General features: G+C 41.0%; 1 protein-coding gene across 1 annotated transcript in view; it reads left to right on the forward strand.

Moving 5' to 3' along the window:
- The window catches only part of LOC127445148 (sister chromatid cohesion protein PDS5 homolog A-like), a 50,192-nt gene that overhangs the window by 19,361 nt on the left and 10,906 nt on the right, over positions 1-19,925 (forward strand). Inside the window, exons 3-26 of the mRNA XM_051704986.1 lie at positions 373-576; positions 841-927; positions 1,136-1,233; positions 3,067-3,193; positions 3,305-3,385; positions 4,568-4,708; positions 4,826-4,941; positions 5,037-5,131; positions 5,234-5,379; positions 5,705-5,856; positions 6,018-6,131; positions 7,439-7,520; positions 8,128-8,176; positions 8,268-8,407; positions 9,514-9,629; positions 12,305-12,410; positions 14,499-14,659; positions 14,834-14,957; positions 15,513-15,671; positions 15,786-15,854; positions 15,939-16,075; positions 16,855-16,978; positions 18,773-18,977; positions 19,181-19,295. Coding sequence (XP_051560946.1) covers positions 373-576; positions 841-927; positions 1,136-1,233; positions 3,067-3,193; positions 3,305-3,385; positions 4,568-4,708; positions 4,826-4,941; positions 5,037-5,131; positions 5,234-5,379; positions 5,705-5,856; positions 6,018-6,131; positions 7,439-7,520; positions 8,128-8,176; positions 8,268-8,407; positions 9,514-9,629; positions 12,305-12,410; positions 14,499-14,659; positions 14,834-14,957; positions 15,513-15,671; positions 15,786-15,854; positions 15,939-16,075; positions 16,855-16,978; positions 18,773-18,977; positions 19,181-19,295 — 2,948 coding nt within the window. The remainder of the gene's footprint in view (positions 1-372; positions 577-840; positions 928-1,135; positions 1,234-3,066; positions 3,194-3,304; positions 3,386-4,567; positions 4,709-4,825; positions 4,942-5,036; positions 5,132-5,233; positions 5,380-5,704; positions 5,857-6,017; positions 6,132-7,438; positions 7,521-8,127; positions 8,177-8,267; positions 8,408-9,513; positions 9,630-12,304; positions 12,411-14,498; positions 14,660-14,833; positions 14,958-15,512; positions 15,672-15,785; positions 15,855-15,938; positions 16,076-16,854; positions 16,979-18,772; positions 18,978-19,180; positions 19,296-19,925) is intronic.

The following is a 19,925-nucleotide window of genomic DNA, read 5'->3' on the forward strand; positions in this document are numbered from 1 at the left end:
ATTTACTCATGTCGTTCAAAACCCAAATGACTATCTTTTGTGGAATACGAACGATTATATTTTCGGCACCATCCTGCCAAGACAGTGGCAGTGGATAGTGCCTCACTTTTACGCAAAAAAACAATGCAAGTTCTTACATGAGCATGAATACCTTTTGTATGCCTTCAAAAAAAAATTTAATTATGCATTTTAACATTGAATTTTGCATAAAAGGTTGCAAAGATCTCCACCTGTAAAAATAGGTGAATACTGTTTAAAGTGTAGAGAAATTAGTCTTTTAGAAAATGATTTAATCGTTTGGGATGGTTTGCTCTTTGGAAATTATAAGAAAGATTGTAAAAGGGTCTTAAATGACACCTGTCCGTCTTAAAGCTGGTGGTGAAGACGTATATGGACATGGATCAGGACTCGGAGGAGGAAAAGCAGCAGTATTTGGCTCTAGCTCTTCACTTGGCTTCTGAGTTCTTCCTGCGAAACCCCAACAAGGATGTGCGGTTGCTTGTGGCCTGCTGTCTCGCTGACATCTTCAGGATCTACGCTCCAGAGGCTCCGTACACCTCACATGATAAACTTAAGGTACTACATGCACTCCTCAAAAGATAAACTACCTCACATTTATCATGATAAATTTACCCTTTTGGTGTGGCGTACACCCCACACCAAAACATTATAAATGACAACTCAAAGATCACACATACTTACACCTCACATGTCAAGCTTTCACCTTGCACATAGTCCCATCACCCATCATAGGTGTGACAACATAATATTTGGGGTAGCTTTACATTTTGAAATAAGAAGCACACCAGTGTCATTGATTTTGCATTGTTTTCCTTTTAGGAAATTTTTCTCTTTATTACACGGCAGTTGAAGGGATTAGAGGACACTAAGAGCCCTCAGTTCAACAGATACTTCTACTTGCTAGAGGTGAGACAGTTCATTCAACTAATAATTCATTCATTCAATCTTCTGTTCTGTTCACTGTTTTGACAGGTGAATTCATTCTGTTCATATGTGAAATTGTTAATTATATATTGCCTCGGCTATTTGTTCATGCAAAGAGGTTCATCTGCAACATTGTTGCAATATTAAGTTGACTGTCATTGCCAAATTGCTTTTTACTTTGACTTGACAGAACCTGGCATGGGTGAAGTCCTACAATATCTGTTTTGAATTGGAGGACTGTAATGAGATCTTCATCCAGCTCTTCAAAACCCTCTTTTCTGTCATCAAGTGAGTCGTCTTTTTTTATTTATTTTTGTTATCCCCATTTCTCCCCAATTTGGAATGCCCAAGTACCACTACTTAGTAGGTCGTGGTGGTGGTGCGGTTACTCACCTCAATCCGGGTGGCGGAGGACAAGTCTCAGTTGCCTCCGCTTCTGAGACAGTCAATCCGCGCATCTTATCACGTGGCTCGCTGTGCATGACACCGCGGAGACTCACAGCATGTGGAGGCTCATGCTACTCTCCACGATCCACGCACAATTACCACACGCCCCATTGAGAGCGAGAACCACTAATCGCGACCACGAGGAGGTTACCTCATGTGACTCTACCCTCCCTAGCGACCGGGCCAATTTGGTTGCTTAGGAGACCTGGCTGGAGTTACTCAGCACGCCCTGGATTCGAACTCGCGACTCCAGGGGTGGTGGTCCGTGCCAATACTCGCTGATCTACCCAGACCCCCAAATGAGTCGTCTTTAAGTTTCTTTTAAATGTGAAGGCTTCCCTCTTCTGTAAAGTTGTCTTTACACAGCCGAGTTAAGCCTGCTCTGTGCCTGCTTAAAATTCGGTGTAAAGATGCAAATGCCGCAAAAAAAGCCAGAGTAAATTAAGCCTGCTCTGACCCACCTCAAACCCTAGTATCAAAGGCACTTCTGATGCTGCTTTGGTTTGTGTAAATCAAATGCAGCATTACAGCAGCCTTAAATTTCTTTGTTGTCATGATAGAGCATATGTTTCATAATTTAGTTTCATATTTAAAAGTATAACTTCATATTTTCTTTAATTTCATATTTCTATTTTCATACTTTTATATTTAAAACATTAATCTCATAACATTATTTATGCATTTGTAACTACAGTGTAAATATATGTAAGTCACTGTTTTTTTTCATCATCTGAAAGGTCCTGCGACTTATAGTCCGAAGCGACTTATAAACATCATTTATACGTAACTGATGTCAGCTGGTCAAACACACCCGTACCAAAACAGATGAAAACATCAGTGTTAGAGATGGTAGAAGCGTGTTAAAGTGGCCAATTCAGAATATTTTGCCTTTACACAGTATTTTATGCAACCAGTTAAATACTTTGTCCATCATAAAATTATTGTTGTAACAAACTCTAGACCGCTGCCAAACGCAACTCCTCACATGCCCATAAAATGAGGTTTCATGACACTCATAGTAAAAACATTCAGTCAGTGAACCAGATAATTAATACACTGCAAAGAGGGTTGCAAATATCAGAAATATCCACAGTTGTTAATGTTAATGAATGAATGGAATACAACAGGCATACTGTTTTACTCACAGACTAAAAGATGTTTATTTGTGCACAGCATATAGTTACAGATGTTATGAACAGATGTGGCTTACTTGTCACGTTTCTTTCATGAAACATAAAGAATATGAGAAACTGTTAAACATGATTACTTAAAGCAAATTCTCCCATTTAAAACACTGTTACGATGTGTAGATTCTGAGGTACTGTAATCTTCACTGAGCGCGTTTTTGACATCTGAACCGGTAAAGGGAAGTTGGGCGGTTGCTCCCGGTTACTAGCGCCTGCCTCATGCAACTTCTGTCAGTGTGACTTCTACAGAGATGTGACTTATGTGGGGTTTTTTTTTTTTTTTATCTCAACGCAGTTTTGTTCCGGTGCAAATTATAGTCAGGCGCGTCTTTATTTCCGGAAAATACAGTATGCCACCTCTGTGTAAATATACCTAAATGCCACTTCAGATGCATGTTACATTTTCACCCATTTATTTTCTTGAATGGTCTGCCTCCTCCCCCTTATACGGCCTCTGGTTTCAACATCTTTTTTTCGTCTTTCTCAGTAACAGCCATAATCAGAAGGTGCAGATGCACATGTTGGACCTGATGAGCTCCATCATAATGGAGGGAGATGGAGTGACACAGGAGCTGCTGGATACAATCCTCATCAACCTCATCCCTGCTCACAAAGTAGCCAATCACATGCTTCTTTGCTGAATTACACAACACCTTACTACTTATTACCCTATCCAGTTTTAGATGTCTGACTAGTGTTTGGTTCTGTCTCTTTGTGTGCTGTAGAACTTGAATAAGCAGGCCTATGACCTGGCCAGGACTCTTCTGAAGAGAACCGTTCAGAGCATTGAAACCTGCATCGCCTCGGTGAGTCATCCTGCATATCCCCAAATCATCCATTCCACACCCCCCCCCCCCCCCCCCCCCCCGCCCAGTTCATAGCGAGTGCATTTAGTTAGAAAAAAATATATAATGCATCAAAGATGTTTTATTGATGCTGCAAAAGTCCTGCTTATTAATTATAGTAGTGAGTATCTTAAATGGTGTGTTTCACTTGTAGGTGATTTCTTACTTTTTCAGCTTTCATGATTATTAAATTCTATCTTAAGACTGTAAATAACTTTTTTTTAAGGTTCCATTAGGTTTAATATATAAATGACCTGCAATTGTGTATTGAACCTGTATAATGTACACCTGTGGTGGAGCTCTTGAAAAGGTTCCAACTATACTAAACAGTCTTTAGAAAGCATACAGCACAGAATTAACTGGTTTTAATGTTAAATTAGGTAATTGCATTAAATATGCTTAAAAGGTGCCAAATTTAATTAAAGGAACAGTTCACCCTAAAATTACAATTCTCTCATTTACTCACCGTCACCCTCTTCTCAGCTCTGTAGGTCCATACAATGCAAGTGAATGGTGACAAAAACTTTGAAGCTCCAAAAAGGCACAAAAGTAATCCATACAACTCCAGTGGTTTAATCCATGTCTTCTGAAGCAATATGATAGGTGAGGGTGAGAAACAGATCAATATTTAAATCATTTTTTTTACTATAAATCTCCTCCCTGCCCAGTAGGTGGCGATATGCAAAAAAGAATGTGAATTGCCAAAAGCAAAAGAAGAATGTGAAAGTCAGAGTGAAAGTGCCGATTTATAGTTTAAAAAAAAGACTTAAATATTTATCTGTTTCTCACCCACACCTATAATATCACTTCTGAAGACATGGATTTAACCACTGGAGTCGTATGGACTACTTTTATGCTGCATTTATGTGCTTTTTAGAGCTTCAAAGTTCTGGCAACCATTCACTTGCATTGTATGAACCTACTGAGCTAAAATATTCTTCCAAAAATCTTTGTTTGAGTTCTGCTGAAGAAAGAAAGTCATTCACATCTGGGATGGCATGAGGGTGAGTAAATGAGAGAATTTTCATTTTTGGGTGAACTTTCCCTTTAATGTGTTATCTTTGGCAGTCCTTGTTTTAATGTGTAACTGTATGTGTTTGTGTGGACTTATGCATGCTCTTCCTTTACTCATTCTCTCTGTAGTTCTTTAATCAGGTGTTGGTGATGGGGAAGTCCTCAGTGAGTGATCTGTCGGAGCATGTGTTTGACCTAATTCAGGAGCTCTTTGCTATTGACCCTTTGCTCCTCGTCTCTGTGATGCCACAACTTGAGTTCAAACTGAAGGTGACTAAGCACACACACACACACACACACACACAAACTATTCTTAATGCTTAAATCCCACATACCCACCCATTTAGATCCAGACAAAATCTTTATCAGTTGTTGTTGTTTGTGAAGAGTAATGACGGAGAGGAGAGATTGGCTGTGGTGAAACTGTTGGCTAAACTCTTTGGAGCAAAGGACTCTGAACTGGCCATTCAGAATCGCCCACTCTGGCAATGTTTTCTAGGAAGGTGAGGTTCTTCTGCAGCTAAAAAACTAAAGTGATGGACTAATGTTGCATTTAGCATTCCAGCGTTTGCATTCTTAATTGGTTTGTTTTCTACAGGTTTAATGACATCCATGTTCCTGTGAGACTGGAATGCGTGAAGTTTGCTAGCCACTGCCTGATGAACCACCCAGACCTTGCCAGGGATCTTACAGGTGTGTTTGTGCCATATGTGTTCTTAGCTGATTTCTATTTTCATTTTACACATTACTATAGATCTTCTGTAACTCATAATATGCTGTCTGTGACATCATCAGAATATCTGAAGGTGAGATCACATGACCCAGAAGAGGCTATCAGGCATGATGTCATTGTGACCATCATCAACGCTGGGAAGAAAAACCTGAACCTGGTGAATGATCAACTGTTGGGTTTCGTCAGAGAAAGGATGCTGGACAAGAGGGTGAGAAAGATGCACTATTACCACATCTCATCCAAACATGATCATGATATCAATAAATGGTAGCTCTTATGAATATCAAGGTAGTGTGTTTATAAATAGTAATTATACCTGTAATGCTCTCATGGACTTATGTGTCATTATACCCATTTGTGGTTGTTTTCTTGTCTGTTCTTCGTGTAAAGTAGATGGAAGAATTGTATTGAATGTAAAGAGAATGTAGCTATTGGATAAACAACACTACCACACGTATCCCACAGTTTTGGGCCCCCTGATGTTTTTTGGGGGAAAAAGGGAAGATTTTCAGTGCATGTATGTTTTGTTTCAGTGGCGTGTCCGCAAAGAAGCAATGATGGGTTTGGCCCAACTGTATAAAAAGTACTGTTTGCACCATGAGGCCGGGAAAGAGTCTGCTCTGAAAATCAGCTGGATCAAAGACAAACTCCTACACATCTACTACCAGAACAGCATAGATGACAAGTAGGAGCCATACACACTTATACACAAAATATTTGTTTTCATACAATTCATTGATTGACCCTTTTTAATCTTTTAAAACAATGTAGCATGCATAAAATTAAAACCACATGTTCTTACTGTGTGTATGTGTGTGTGTGTGTGTGTGTGTGTGTGTGTGTCAGGTTGCTGGTGGAGAAGATCTTTGCTCAGTACATGGTTCCTCACAGTCTGGACACTGAGGAGAAGATGAAGTGTCTGTACTACCTTTACGCCTGTCTGGACACCAACGCAGTCAAGTGAGTCTTAATCGACTGTGTCCTATTTTAAAGGGGCATTCAGTAGTTCTTTAGCTAGCGTTAGTATTGCTCTTCTTCATGTACTTTTAAGTACCGATGTTACAGTGGTGGTAGACGCAATACTGCCATCTTTCGACGTGGATCAGCATGATCATCTCTGCTGCCCCCGTCAGCTTTGGACTATCATTTGCATCTGGAAAATGTCGGCGTTTGAGGTAATTTCGAAAGTTATTTATTACTCCTAGAATATAATTGCTTTGCATAAAAACAAACATCAGAAATGAACATGCTTCTACTGTTATGGACAGATTATTGTTGTCCTTCATATCAATAATCTTTGGAGACTGTCTTTCACGTTATTTCTAAAGACAGTTATTACCTTTAATAGAGAACTGCTTAGCGTGAAATAAACCTCCGTTATCTAGCGATACAGAATGTTATGGTAAAGGAAAATTAGAATTGTTTTTGATGATCAAATTTAGCATGTCCATGAATACTGTGTTTGAAGAACTCGTTTTATTATCAAGCAATCAACGTCATGGTTACACAAAATCCACAGCAATCGCTGTGCCAAGCTACTTGGCACTAAACGAGTGAAGACGTAGATGCCTCACCGCTACCGATGTTTACTCTAGGTTTTTTGCCTTTGCCGGTATTTCTGTCTTCTTGCTTGAAGCAAGTTGCTTCAGAACTTTTTTTTGTGCTGCTTCGTCAGTACAGCTACTGGATCTCCCGTTGTCTCCAATGCTAAAGAACGATAAATAAGTATGTTCCATTGTGTTCTGTCACCATGACAAATTCCTTGTTTGTGTAAGCATACTTGGCAATAATGCTCATTCTGATTTTTTCGCTCTTCGTGCCACCAAACAACAATATTCTAAGCATAGCCAAGAGTACCTACACAGGCTGCCAGTGAGCACGAGGATTCTCTTCCTCGACGTTTAGTGAAACACTAAGGGTCATGTGATTTCAACATGGCGAAACACATTGAAGGGGCTGACCCCCACCGTGCAGAATAAAACACTTTTTTATTGGAAACTATTATGAGCACAGGCTTCATCTGATGTGAGTGTACACCATTCGGATCAAACTTCACAAAAACACAATTAATTTGTTAATGTGTAAAACTTTTTAAATTGGCTCCAAACTACTGAATGCACCTTTTAATAGCTTTATCAGATTGCCAAGAGAGAGTCTCCGGCTCCTACGTGACGGTTTAAAACCGTCCGACTGCGCTACTAATAAGAGCACTCATATCTCACTGATGTGTTCAATTATATCAAGCAGAGCGTGTCTTTTTCTCTCAGAGCACTGAATGAAATGTGGAAGTGTCAGAATATGCTGAGAGGCCTGGTTCGAGAACTGCTGGACCTACACAAACTGCCTACTGTAAGTCTCACCAACACGCACTAGTGAAAATTGACTGATGTAATATTGTGATATAAACGTTAAATAAAATGGACTTTTGAGAAAAGTCACAATATTCTGTAATCAAAGCAGTGGTTTGTTTGGTCCTTATTTTGTTACTGTGTGCAATTTAAATAAGAATTTAGGTGCAGTGGGGGGGGGCCTGGGTAGCTCAGTGGTAAAGACGCTGGCTACCACCCCTGGAGTTCGCTAGTTCGAATCTCAGGGCGTGCTGAGTGACTCAAGCAACCAAATTGGCCCGGTTGCTAGGGAGGGTAGAGTCACATGGGGTAACCTTCGTGGCCGCTATAATGTGGTTCGTTGTCGGTGGGGCGCGTGGTGAGTTGAGCGCGGATGCCGCGGTGGATGGCCACGCGCTACACCTCCGTGGCAACGCGCTCAGCAAGCCACGTGATAAGATGCGCGGGTTGAACTGGGATTCATCCTCCACCACCCGGGCTGAGGTGAATCACTACGCGACCACGAGGACTTAAAAAGCGCATTGGGAATTGGGCATTCCATATTGGGTGAAAAAAATAAATAATTTAGGTGCAGTGGATTAATAACTTTTGATTTTCTCTCCCTGTAGTCTGAAGCAAACACCACAGCAATGTTTGGGAAGCTAATGACGATTGCTAGTAAGCGCGCAAACTCATACCTGCTAGTAGTTATGTATTTATTAAAATTATGTGTTTTTCAGTGTATAATCTCTCTCTCTCTCTGTCTTAGAGAATCTACCAGATGCAGGAAAAGCTCAGGACTTCATGAAAAAGTTTAATCAGGTTCTGGGTGAAGATGAGAAGCTCCGTCTTCAGCTTGATCTGCTTATCAGCCCCACCTGCTCCTGCAAACAGGCTGAACAGTGTGTGGTGAGTATACCACCAATCTTATTCAACGCTGCACTTTCCACGCTTATATCTTTTAAAAAAAATTTTATTCACATGTTTTAAACAGGCTGAAAAGACTGTCTTAGATTTATTGAACTTGCAAATGACTAAGTATACTAATCAGCACCTCAACAAACCAAAAGCATCAATAGCCAACTATGGTCGCAAGTGAACCGCACTAACAGAGCAATCGCACCAGAGTTCGTTTTATTTGAGCCAAACCTGCCAAGTGTGAACACACCCTTAATGGTTTTATTTTTTTTTTAATATAGAAAATTACAGTATTCTGAATGTTTATTAGCTGGCTATCTTGAATGATGTAAAATAAATAAAAATAAATATCCATGCTAAAGAGTGGAATACATTAAATATGCCCATCTAATAGTGTCTCTGGGGGCTGAGCCCCCTAAGATCGAAATTCTAGAATCGCCCCTGGTTAGAAGGATAGTTCCATGTTAGTTTGTTGTGTGGACATCATTTGACTTCGCTGACACTTCTATATCTTTGACTCCATATATATCTATCATTCTGTCAACACTTTGACCACGTTACATGCATTTAAGAAAACAACATATTCCGTGGTTTTGCTGAAAGCAGCGTTCTGAAACGGGTTGGCTGTAAGGCTGTAAAGAGAAAGCGCCTTATGACACACGGTTTCTGTCAGAGAACACGGCTTTTATGTGTTTGTTAACTCACAAGTGCCGTTTAAATGTTTTGAAGATTGCGCATTTGCTCAAGTGCGTCGAGGGAACCCCGGAGTCTGATGTAGAGGGAAACCCCACTATTGCATTGTCTGTATCTGTAGCTTTACACTATGCATGCCACTTTCGTGTCCTCAGAAGCTTTCTCACATTAAACAGCTTTATGGAGTACGTGTAGATGAGCTATTATAATTAGATATAAGCTGAAGTTATTACTCCACCCCCTGCGTAACGTCATTAGTGTCTACTCTATATTGTTGAACCAACGTGGTTTGAACGATTCATCGTGCTATTGTGGTTAAGCAGCGAGTTAAGTCGTTGTACGGGAAACGCACCCCAGACACCTTCAGTTGTATTAAGCAGATATAAATCATTGTTCTCTTTCAGAGGGAAATCACACGGAAGCTGACATTCCCCAAGCAGCCCACAAACCCATTCCTGGAGATGGTGAAATTCCTACTGGAAAGAATCGCACCTGTGCACATAGACTCTGAGGCCATCAGGTACAGGGGCTGAGGTCAAAGGGCAGATAAGATTTTTTTTAATTTGGGGAGGTGTGAAGTTAACGAGTATGCATGCAAGAATTCAGACAGGCTTTGTTCACACTAACAGTCCAAATCTTTTTAGGCATCTGTTGTATATCTGACTCGATTTAGTTTTTTAGTCTACATTTTTAACTTGAATCCAGAGTTTTGTAGCCTTAATAGCGAAACTAAAAGCATAAAGTCCTTGAAAGACTTATTTGTTTTTGTTTTTAATTTGATAGTATTTTTATGTGCATTTTGGGATATCGCAAATAACAAATGCTGGATGGAAACACCATGATGCGAATTAAAGCTCTAAAATTAAAGTGGATACATTTTTTGTTTGATAAGAGGAAATGCGCATAGACTACAATGAAAACACATGTACCAAATAAACACCTATTGAATTTATTAGGAATACAAGATGCACATCAAAAAAGTCATGTGACTGATCAACTTGTTCATGACTAGACTAACCAGCGAGACAGTCATCGCAGCTGAAATGTTGCTCTGGTCATCCTGAATAACGGTGTCCTGAAAATGCAAAGCCTGCAAAGAGTTTACAGAGCAAACTGTGCAGATGAGCAGGTTTACTGACACTTCTGCACAGTACATAAGGATGGATGAACGCACACACGCACGTGGTGCTCCCAGAACTGTGTGACTCGCTGTCACTCCCTGACATGACTCAGTTCTTTGAGTTCTTTATTCTTTAAGAGTGTTTTGTCTGCGTGTTTTGTCTGCGTGTTCTTAACTGCGAGTATTTTATTAATAAGAGAGTCACAGTGGCTTCAATTTATGCAGAAGTGACGATTAAAACACAGGATGTAAACGCAGCTTTATTCGGATATATATATATATATATATATATATATATATATATGGTTTTTCACAAATTAAATTCGCAACTTGGATGGAAACATAGCTACTGACAGCTTGGTGCTCAGTTGTTGAAGGATCTCTTTATTTTATTTTATTTTATTTTCCGTGGGGCTTTTTGGGCTTTTGCCTTTATTTATAGAAGAGTAAAGTGTAGACCGGAATGTAGGGTTGACAGAGGGGAGCGGGATCCCATGACATGACTCAGGTCAGACTCGACCCTGGGTCCCCATGAGCAAACAGCTTCATGAAGGAACTCTTGTGGCATCATGCTGAAGCTTAAGTCATTACTTTAGCAACTAGGGATGTGCACGGATAGTTGACATTCAGTTAACCACTCAACGCGGCACTATTCGAATGCCAAAATTACAGTCCGGTTATTCTACACGTGCAAAAGAGGTCTTCAACCCGACCCGAACTTGACGAGTTCCGACAAACCGACAGATGTTTCGGTGGGGTTTCGGTCAGTTTTTCAAGTATAGGGCATGTTAGGTGCTGTTCAAACATGCTTTTGTGTGCATCTCTCTGTATACTGTTAACACGAGCTGGACGGATGTCTTTGACTGTTGCGCTGAATCTCACTTTTAATTTCAGCATCTTGTGCAGGATCTTTAGATAACAAGTAAAGTTAAAAAGACTTCAATTTAGGGGCCTGGATAGCTCAGTGGTTAAAGACGCTGGCTACCACCCCTGGAGTTCTCTATTCCCAGTTCGAATCCCAGGACGTGCTGAGTGACTCCAGCCAGGTCTCCCAAGCAACCAAATTGGCCGGTTGCTAGGGAGGGTAGAGTCACATGGGGTAACCTCCTCGTGGTCGCTATAATGTGGTTCGTTCTCGGTGGGGCGTGTGGTGAGTTGAGCGCAGATGCCACGGTGGATGGCATGAAGCCTCCACACGCACTATGTCTCCGTGGCAACGCGCTCAACAAGCCACGTGATAAAATGCGTGGGTTGATGGTCTCAGACGCGGAGGCAACTGAGATTCGTCCTCCGCCACCCGGATTGAGGCGAGTCACTACGCCACCACGAGGACTTAAAAGCACACTGGGAACTGGGCATTCCAAATTGGGGGAAAAAGGGGGAAATAAACCATTAAAAAAATCAAAGCACGCCGATGAGGCTTCGCTGCCTCGCAGAAATGTAAACCTGTCCGGGCAGAGTCCATTTATAGATTTGATTATTTTTGTTTGACTTTAATGTGAGAGTTTATCATTTGGTGATCTATGTATTGTGCTATTAAGGCTCATAGCTTACTGAGCACTTTGTTTGCAGCTATTATGTTTTTTATTCCCGCATCCCGACTCTTTTCTGATTAACGGTTCATGAAAACTTTTGGTTAACCGAATGTTAAAAACAGTAACCATGCACATCCCTAGTAGCAACCAACGTAGATATACATGATATCCTATTAGAGTACTTGCAAAGCAAACAGTCAGTCCCAAAAATCAGATTTGAAATTGGAATTGTGTGCAGTGTGAGCAAAGTCATAGAGACTGCATGCACATTTGTTTGAACGGCAGCATAGGATGTTGACTCCTATCAGTGCACCTGCACATGTATAGCACGAAAATGAATGAGTGCGAGGAAGAGAAACTGAGTGAGTGGGAGAGAGATAAGGGCAATATGGGCCATTTGGGGTTTTTTGTTTAACGGTTGTGTAACAAACTGAATGGCATCATGAAGGTGAGACACCTAGTGAGAGTGAAAGGTAACTGCAGGTATCGTGCACACTTTTGGATCACTGTTATAATGTGTGTATATGTTTGTGTGTACAGTGCCCTGGTTAAGCTGTTGAATAAATCAATCGAGGGTACTGCTGATGATGAAGATGAGGGAGTAACCCCTGATACTGCCATCCGTGCTGGACTTGAGCTACTCAAGGTAATGTTCATTCATACAATTGTTCTAGTTTACAAGGGGCTATACTATGGAAAACAGGAAATTGTCTTGCTCTTTTGCTCTTTCAACACCAAATGGGTTTCTAGGAACAGAGTTGAAGACCTCAGCCCTATGCAGTCCACCCTGAACATTAACGGAAACTAAGCTTCAAAAACTTTGTGCAGTAATCATGGTTATTACATCAATACGATGAGACGGAAACCTTCATTTACTAGAGCTGGGTGAAAAAAATTGATTCTGTTACAAATTGCGATTCTTGAGCCAAATGATTTTAAAATTGTCTCCCTGATGAAAAATAGATTTTTTTTTATTTAATAAAAAAATAAATGTTTATCTTAATGCTACAATGATTAATGGATAAAGCTATTTTTGTGCAGAGTTCCACACTAACAGGTTTTCTCATCAAAGTGCCATTTGTTCACTGTTGGACATCAAAATCCTCTGTTGTGATCAATGTTCCTGTTATTATACATAATCCAAAAGTTTAAGAGGTGCTGTGCAGAGTATTTGTCAGAAGTCATTGTGCAGATTCTGTCTGGCACTGCTTTAATAAATACGTAAAGCTGTAAAAAGGCTTATCAAACTGTTGGATGCAGTAAACTACATGTCGCGCCCCCATAATATTTCTAATCTAACAGGGTATTCATGCACAGTAATTTTGCACATTTACCCGCCAATGTCGACAAGAAATGCCGCTAGACACAAAGATTATTTTTGTGGCAATTCCCAGCCCTATCATTTACACAATGTCTATTCTGTAACTTGACCCGCCCTTAAGAGCAACAGTGACCGGGGGCACTCAGCGAGTAAAGACGCTGACTATCACCCCTGGAGTTGCGAGTTCGAATCCAGGGTGTGCTGAGTGACTCTAGCCAGGTCTCCTGAGCAACCAAAATGGCCCGGTTGCTAGGGAGGGTAGAGTCACATGGGGTAACCTCCTCGTGATCACTATAATGTGGTTCTCGCTCTTGGTGGGGCACGTGGTGAGTTGTGCGTGGATGTCGCGGAGAATAGTGCGCTACGTCTCTGCGGTAACGCGCTCAACAAGCCATGTGATAAGATGCGCAGATTGACGGTCTCAGACGCGGAGGCAGCTGAGATTCGTCCTCCGCCACCCGGATTGAGGCGAGTCACTATGCCACCATGAGGAATTAGAGCGCATTGGGAATTGGGCATTCCAAATTGGGGAGAAAAAGGGAAGGGAAAAAAAGAACAACAGTGACCACGTTTACATGCACTTAAGAAAACGGTTTGTTTCAGGGTTTTTGCAGAAAGCGGCGTTCTGAAGCGTCATGTAAATGAGAATGCCGTATTCATTAGGCTGTTTAGGGGATTTAGAGAAAGCTGTTTAACACAACTGTGTTTCTCTTGGAGAACACGGCCCATGTGGTCATGTAAACAAACGTCATAGGATGGAGCCCAGCAACAAGTCCACACAGCAGAAAGAATTTAATATTTCTGGAAGTACAGTGGGAAAATCGCATACACTATAAACTATACACATACACACCAATGTAAAATATCGACTGTCCCTCACGTTCGCATATATGCGCTCGTACATTGGGGCAATCCTGGAGTTTTACAAAAGAGGGAAACCCCACTATTGCAGTGCAATACTGTTGCAGATCATGATGGAAAGTTGAGGAAACAAACACAACAACAACTCTGGAATATCTGGTAAGAAAGCGAAGCAACAGAATAAAATAGTGAAGTCTTCCTCGGATGCCATGTTTGTTATTTACATACGAGTCATGGGGAAATTACGTTGCTGTGGAGAAAGCTGCTTACGGACCGCCGCTCAAACAGCGCATGTAAACGGGAATGCCACTTCCTCTCATTTTATCATATGAAGCTGCTTTCTGGTGTCCATGTAAACGTAGTCACTGTGTTTTTTTTCCCCCACCAATACCATTTTTGTTGCAAGAAACCTTAATTCAGCTTTAGAAAAAAAATATGTAGGATAAAAATGTGACAAGTGTCGGATATTTCTCCTTTAATACTTAAGGTCTTTGTCACATTCTTGAATGTTTTAATGTGTAATAAGTTTGGTCTCTCTCTTCTCCACCTCAGGTTTTGTCATTTACACACCCCACTTCCTTCCACTCGGCTGAGACGTACGAGTCTCTGCTGCAGTGTCTGAAGATGGAGGATGATAAAGTGGCAGAAGCTGCAATACAGATCTTCAGAAACACAGGACAAAAGATTGAGACAGAACTGCCTCAGATTCGCTCGTACGAAAAACGCGCGCGCACACACACACACACAATTGTGTAGAGCTGGTACCAAAAGCTTTAACGTATAACATTTAGTCATATATTCACTGAAATAGACTTCAAATTCAAATATTAGGTGTAGTGAAATTATGTTCTGTCCCTTTTTTTTTTTCTTTTTTTTTTTTTTTGCAGGACTCTTATTCCCGTTCTGCATCAGAAGGCAAAAAGAGGCACCCCCCACCAGGCCAAACAGGCTGTCCACTGCATCCATGCCATCTTCCACAACAAAGAGGTCCAGTTAGCTCAGATATTTGAGGTACATTTTTGTCATTTTCACTCATACAACTTTTGCAATACATTTATCAGACTCTTTCTCAAAATGGAAGTAAATCATCAGCCATTAGCCAGCAAAAGGAGTTATGTATTAATGCCATGTGTGAACGAAGCCATAACATTAACAGACAATCTAACGTAAGAAGTCTGTAGCTAAAGGTTTTGAGCAAACTTCTAGTTTGAGGTGTTGAAAATCTATTATTTAGATTTAGCTCACATTGCAGGTTCGTTTTACATTTTGTTTGAATGGTATAATACGTGCAAAACACAGAGAACCGTTGCATGTGTGAATTACATGTGTGGTAGATATACCAGAAACATGAATCTTGCAACTTTAAGACAATTTAACAGGTTTCATGTGGGGATTTCCCATAGATTGTGACATTTTAATTTGTGACTCATCATCATGGGAATCTTACAACAACTAAAGAAATGGAGCTTATTACTAAATAAGCGAGGGATAGTTCTTGAAATGTCTGATATATCTGAAATAAGAAGTACATGAAATATGTCCCTTTACCTCATTCTTTTGTTCTAGCCATTGTCTCGCAGTCTGAACGCAGACGTGCCTGAACAGCTGATCACTCCACTCGTGTCTCTTGGGCACATTTCCATGCTGGCCCCCGATCAGTTTGCATCACCCATGAAATCCATCGTAGCCAATTTTATTGTGAAGGACCTTCTGATGAATGACAGAGTGAGAATCATGATTTATTAATTCTGCTTGGAGCATGTTGCAATGTTGGAGTGTGGCAGAACAGTCCATTGCACTGCAGTTTAAATTGTCTCCCTCTCTCTCTCTCTCTCTCAGTCTGTGGGAAACAAGAATGGGCGGCTATGGACAGCTGATGAAGAGGTTTCCCCTGAAGTGCTAGCAAAGGTAGAATTTCTGTGTAATCAGGTTGAATAAACAACATCTCTTGGTGCTTGTGTATGAATTAATGTCTGTGTGCACGTGCTGCAGGTGCAGGCCATTAAACTATTGGTGCGTTGGTTGATGGGAATGAAGAATAATCTGTCTAAATCAGCTAACTCTACACTCAGACTCCTGTCAGCTATGCTGGTCAGTGAGGGAGACCTCACAGAGCAGAAAAAGATCAGGTACTCCCTGGGGGTCAGGATCCACAGAATGATTTAAAGGGATAGTTCACCCAAAAATCTCTCATCACTCTCATCATTTACTCACCCTCATGCCATCCCAGATGTGTATGACTTTCTTTCTTCTTCTGAACACAAATGAAGATATTTTTACAAGAATATCTCAGCTCTGTAGGTCCATACAATGCAAGTGAATGGTGACTAGAACTTTGAAGCTCCAAAAAGCACATAAAGGCAGCATAAAAGTAATCCAGAAGACTCCAGTGGTTTAATGCATGTCTTCAGAAGTGATATGATAAGTGTGGGTGCGAAACAGATCAATATTTAAATCCTTTTTTACTATAAATTCTCCTCTCTGCTCAGTAGGTGGCGATATGCATGAAGAATGCAAATCGCCAAAAGCAAAAGAATGTGGAAGTGAAAGTAAAAAGAGATTTATAGTAAAAAAAAGGGACTTAGTTACTGTCATATCACATCTGAAGATATGGATTTGATCACTGAAGTCCTATGGATTACTTCTATGCTGCATGTATGTGCTTTTTGGAGCTTCAAAGTTCTGGCCACCATTCACTTGTATTGTGAGGTCCTACAGAGCTGAAATATTCTTCTAAAAATCTTAATTTGTGTTCTGCAGAATAAAGAAAGTCACACACATCTGGGATTGCATGAGGGTAAGTGATGAGAAAAGTCTCGTTTTTGGTTGAACAATCCCTTAATATAATTATGAGCTGATATAGTGGCTGATTGGCCTCTAACTTATATTTGTGTGTTTGTGGACCCAGTAAGTCTGACATGTCTCGGATGAGGCTCGCAGCAGGGAGTGCCATTATGAAACTGGCTCAGGAGCCCTGTTACCATGACATCATCACTCCAGAACAGTTCCAGCTATGTGGACTTGTCATTAACGTGAGTTTGACACAAAACTCTCGTAATCCTTTGCACATGCATGAAAATTAATTTTGGCAATCAGCCTTTTTCAGGGTATAATGTCATCACAATTGGAGCAAACAGATATAGAGTCGGCAATTACCAACAGGTGAAGACTACATCATAACAGAAGTGATTGGCTAACAAGCATGTCAGTTTTTTTAAACTTAATTTAAAGCTTAAAATACATTAAAAAAAAAAACACACATCGCAAGAAAAACACACAACAGAATCAACTCAAGACTTCACAACATAATTATGAAATTTCATAAAATACGCTGGCTACCACCCCTGGAGTTCGCTAGCTCGCTAGTTCGAATCCCAGGGCGTGCTGAGTGACTCCAGCCAGGTCTCCTAAGCAACCAAATTGGCCCAGTTGCTAGGGAGGGTAGAGTCACATGGGGTGAAACTCCTCGTGGTCGCTATAATGTGGTTCGTTCTCAGTGGGGCGCGTGGTGAGTTGAGTGTGGATGCCGCGGTGGATGGCGTGAAGCCTCCACACGCGCTATGTTTCCGTGGCAACGCGCTCAACAAGCCACGTGATAAGATGCACGGGTTGACTGTCTCAGACGCGGAGGCAACTGGGATTCGTCCTCCGCCACCCGGACTGAGACGAATCACTACTCGACCACGAGGACTTAAAAGCACATTGGGAACTGGGCATTCCAAATTGGGAGAAAAAGGGAAAGAAATCCCCCCAAAAAAACAAACAAAAAAAACACATTCGCCACCACTAATTCAAGACATACAAAACAGCAGATCCAATTTTCTCATTTATAAAAAAGTTTAATTCAAAATGATAATTTAAAACATGAGGTACCAGAGTTTTTAACGTATGTATCCAAAAGGCTTCTCATTTCAGTAATATTTATCTAATTCTTAATAATGTTGATTTCCACAAAAATGTATTAAGACTCATCCCTCCTGTTCTTTAAAAATACAAAACAAAAGGGGCCTGAGTATCTCAGCGAGTATTGACACTGACTACCACCCCTGTAGTCACGAGTTCAAATCCAGGGCGTGCTGAGCGACTCCAGTCAGGTCTCCTAAGCAACCAAAATGGCCCGGTTGCTAGGGAGGGTAGAGTCACATGGGGTAACCTCCTCGTGGTCGCGATTAGTGGTTCTCGCTCTCAATGGGGGATGTGGTAAGTTGTGCGTGGATCGTGGAGAGTAGCATGAGCCTCCACATGCTGTGAGTCTCCACGGTGTCATGCACAACGAGTCACGTGATAAGATGCGCGGATTGACTGACTCAGAAGCGGAGGCAACTGGGACTTGTCCTCCACCACCCGAATTGAGGTGAGTAACCGCGCCACCACGAGGACCTACTAAGTAGTGGGAATTGGGCATTCCAAACTGGGGAAAAAAGGGGATAAAATAAATAAATAAAAAACGAGGTTACAGTGAGGCACTTTCAATGGAGGTGAATGGGGCCAACTTTTGGAGGGTTTAAAGGCAGAAATGTGAAGCTTATATTTTTATATAAAAGAACTTACATTAATTCTTCTGTTAAAATTCATGTATTTTTTGAGCTGGATGTTGTTTAAATTGTCATTTTTAGTCTTTTGAGCTTATAGTTCATTGATATTACATCAGTATAAATTTACACAGATGTATGTAAAACTAAATTGTGACTTTTTGGTGCAAGAAACTTTGACTAACATCATTGGAATTCAAGGAGGAAAAAATCTAATAAAATGCTTCAAAAGTGTAGAATAGCCTTACTGCACACAACTTCAGCTCTTTCCCTCCCTTTCGTCTCTTTCTTTAGGATGAGTGCTATCAGGTGCGACAGCTTTTTGCTCAGAAGTTGCATGTCGCTCTGGTGAAGTTACTGTTGCCACTGGAGTACATGGCTGTGTTTGCTTTGTGTGCTAAAGACCCAGTGAAAGAGCGACGCGCTCATGCCCGACAGTGCCTGCTCAAGAACATCAGTGTCCGCAGAGAGTACATCAAACAGAACACTATGTCCCATGGTAGATGCAAGCACACTCACATTTAATCTGAGCTTTTGAGCTGCTGTGTGGTGTTTGATGAGTACATACTGAAAACTTAAATGTTTTTTGGCTTCTTTGACTTAAACCACATATGCCATACTGAACCAGTAACTGCACTTACTGTAGAGTTGCCTAAATGGATCTGGACCTAAATGTCCTGTCTATTTTTTTGTGTCTTTTAGAGAAGCTGCTATCTCTCCTGCCAGAATATGTGGTGCCATACATGATCCATCTTCTTGCGCATGATCCAGACTTCACCAAACCACAGGACCTTGAGCAGATCAGAGACATCAAAGAGTATGAGTGTTGAAGTCCACACGTTCTCATACTTATTGACCTCGTTTACACCTGGGTTCAGGTGATCCAATCCGGGTGATCGCTGTTTGCACGTGGTCTCTTATATGCGTCTCCTGTGACCACTTGTGTTCGGATTTCGAGTAGAGGGTCTCTGATTTCATGACAACATACATCACTATGTCAGTGTGTTACTGCATGACATTAAAGCGCAACAAAGTCAGAAAAGACAAAAGCATGAAAAAAAACGGTGCGCTGTTTCTCCCAGATGCAGTTGAAATGTAATCTAAGCACAAACTCAACATTTCAAGCCAAGTTCTCACTTTTTTTAGTAAGTACCTGAATTATTGGAGCTTCAGATATTCGTGCTTCTCAGCTGTCCCTCTGTATGTTGATTTCAGACACAGTGATGAACATCCATGAAGTTTTTGTGCTTATGTATTTGGTAAAATTTTCCATTCGGGCGGTTGTTTCCTTTTAAAGCTGCTCGTAACCAGCAAAGTTTAAACGCTTGTTTTAGCGCAGTGGTTGATTAACAGGTTAGAGGCGGTGCTTCGCTGCTGTCCGGGACACATTAGCATTTACACCTCAAATGTTATGTGGTCACATGCGTTTTTTGACTACCTTCATATG

This window comes from Myxocyprinus asiaticus, chromosome 8, assembly GCF_019703515.2.
Source record: "Myxocyprinus asiaticus isolate MX2 ecotype Aquarium Trade chromosome 8, UBuf_Myxa_2, whole genome shotgun sequence".
Lineage (NCBI taxonomy): Eukaryota > Metazoa > Chordata > Actinopteri > Cypriniformes > Catostomidae > Myxocyprinus > Myxocyprinus asiaticus.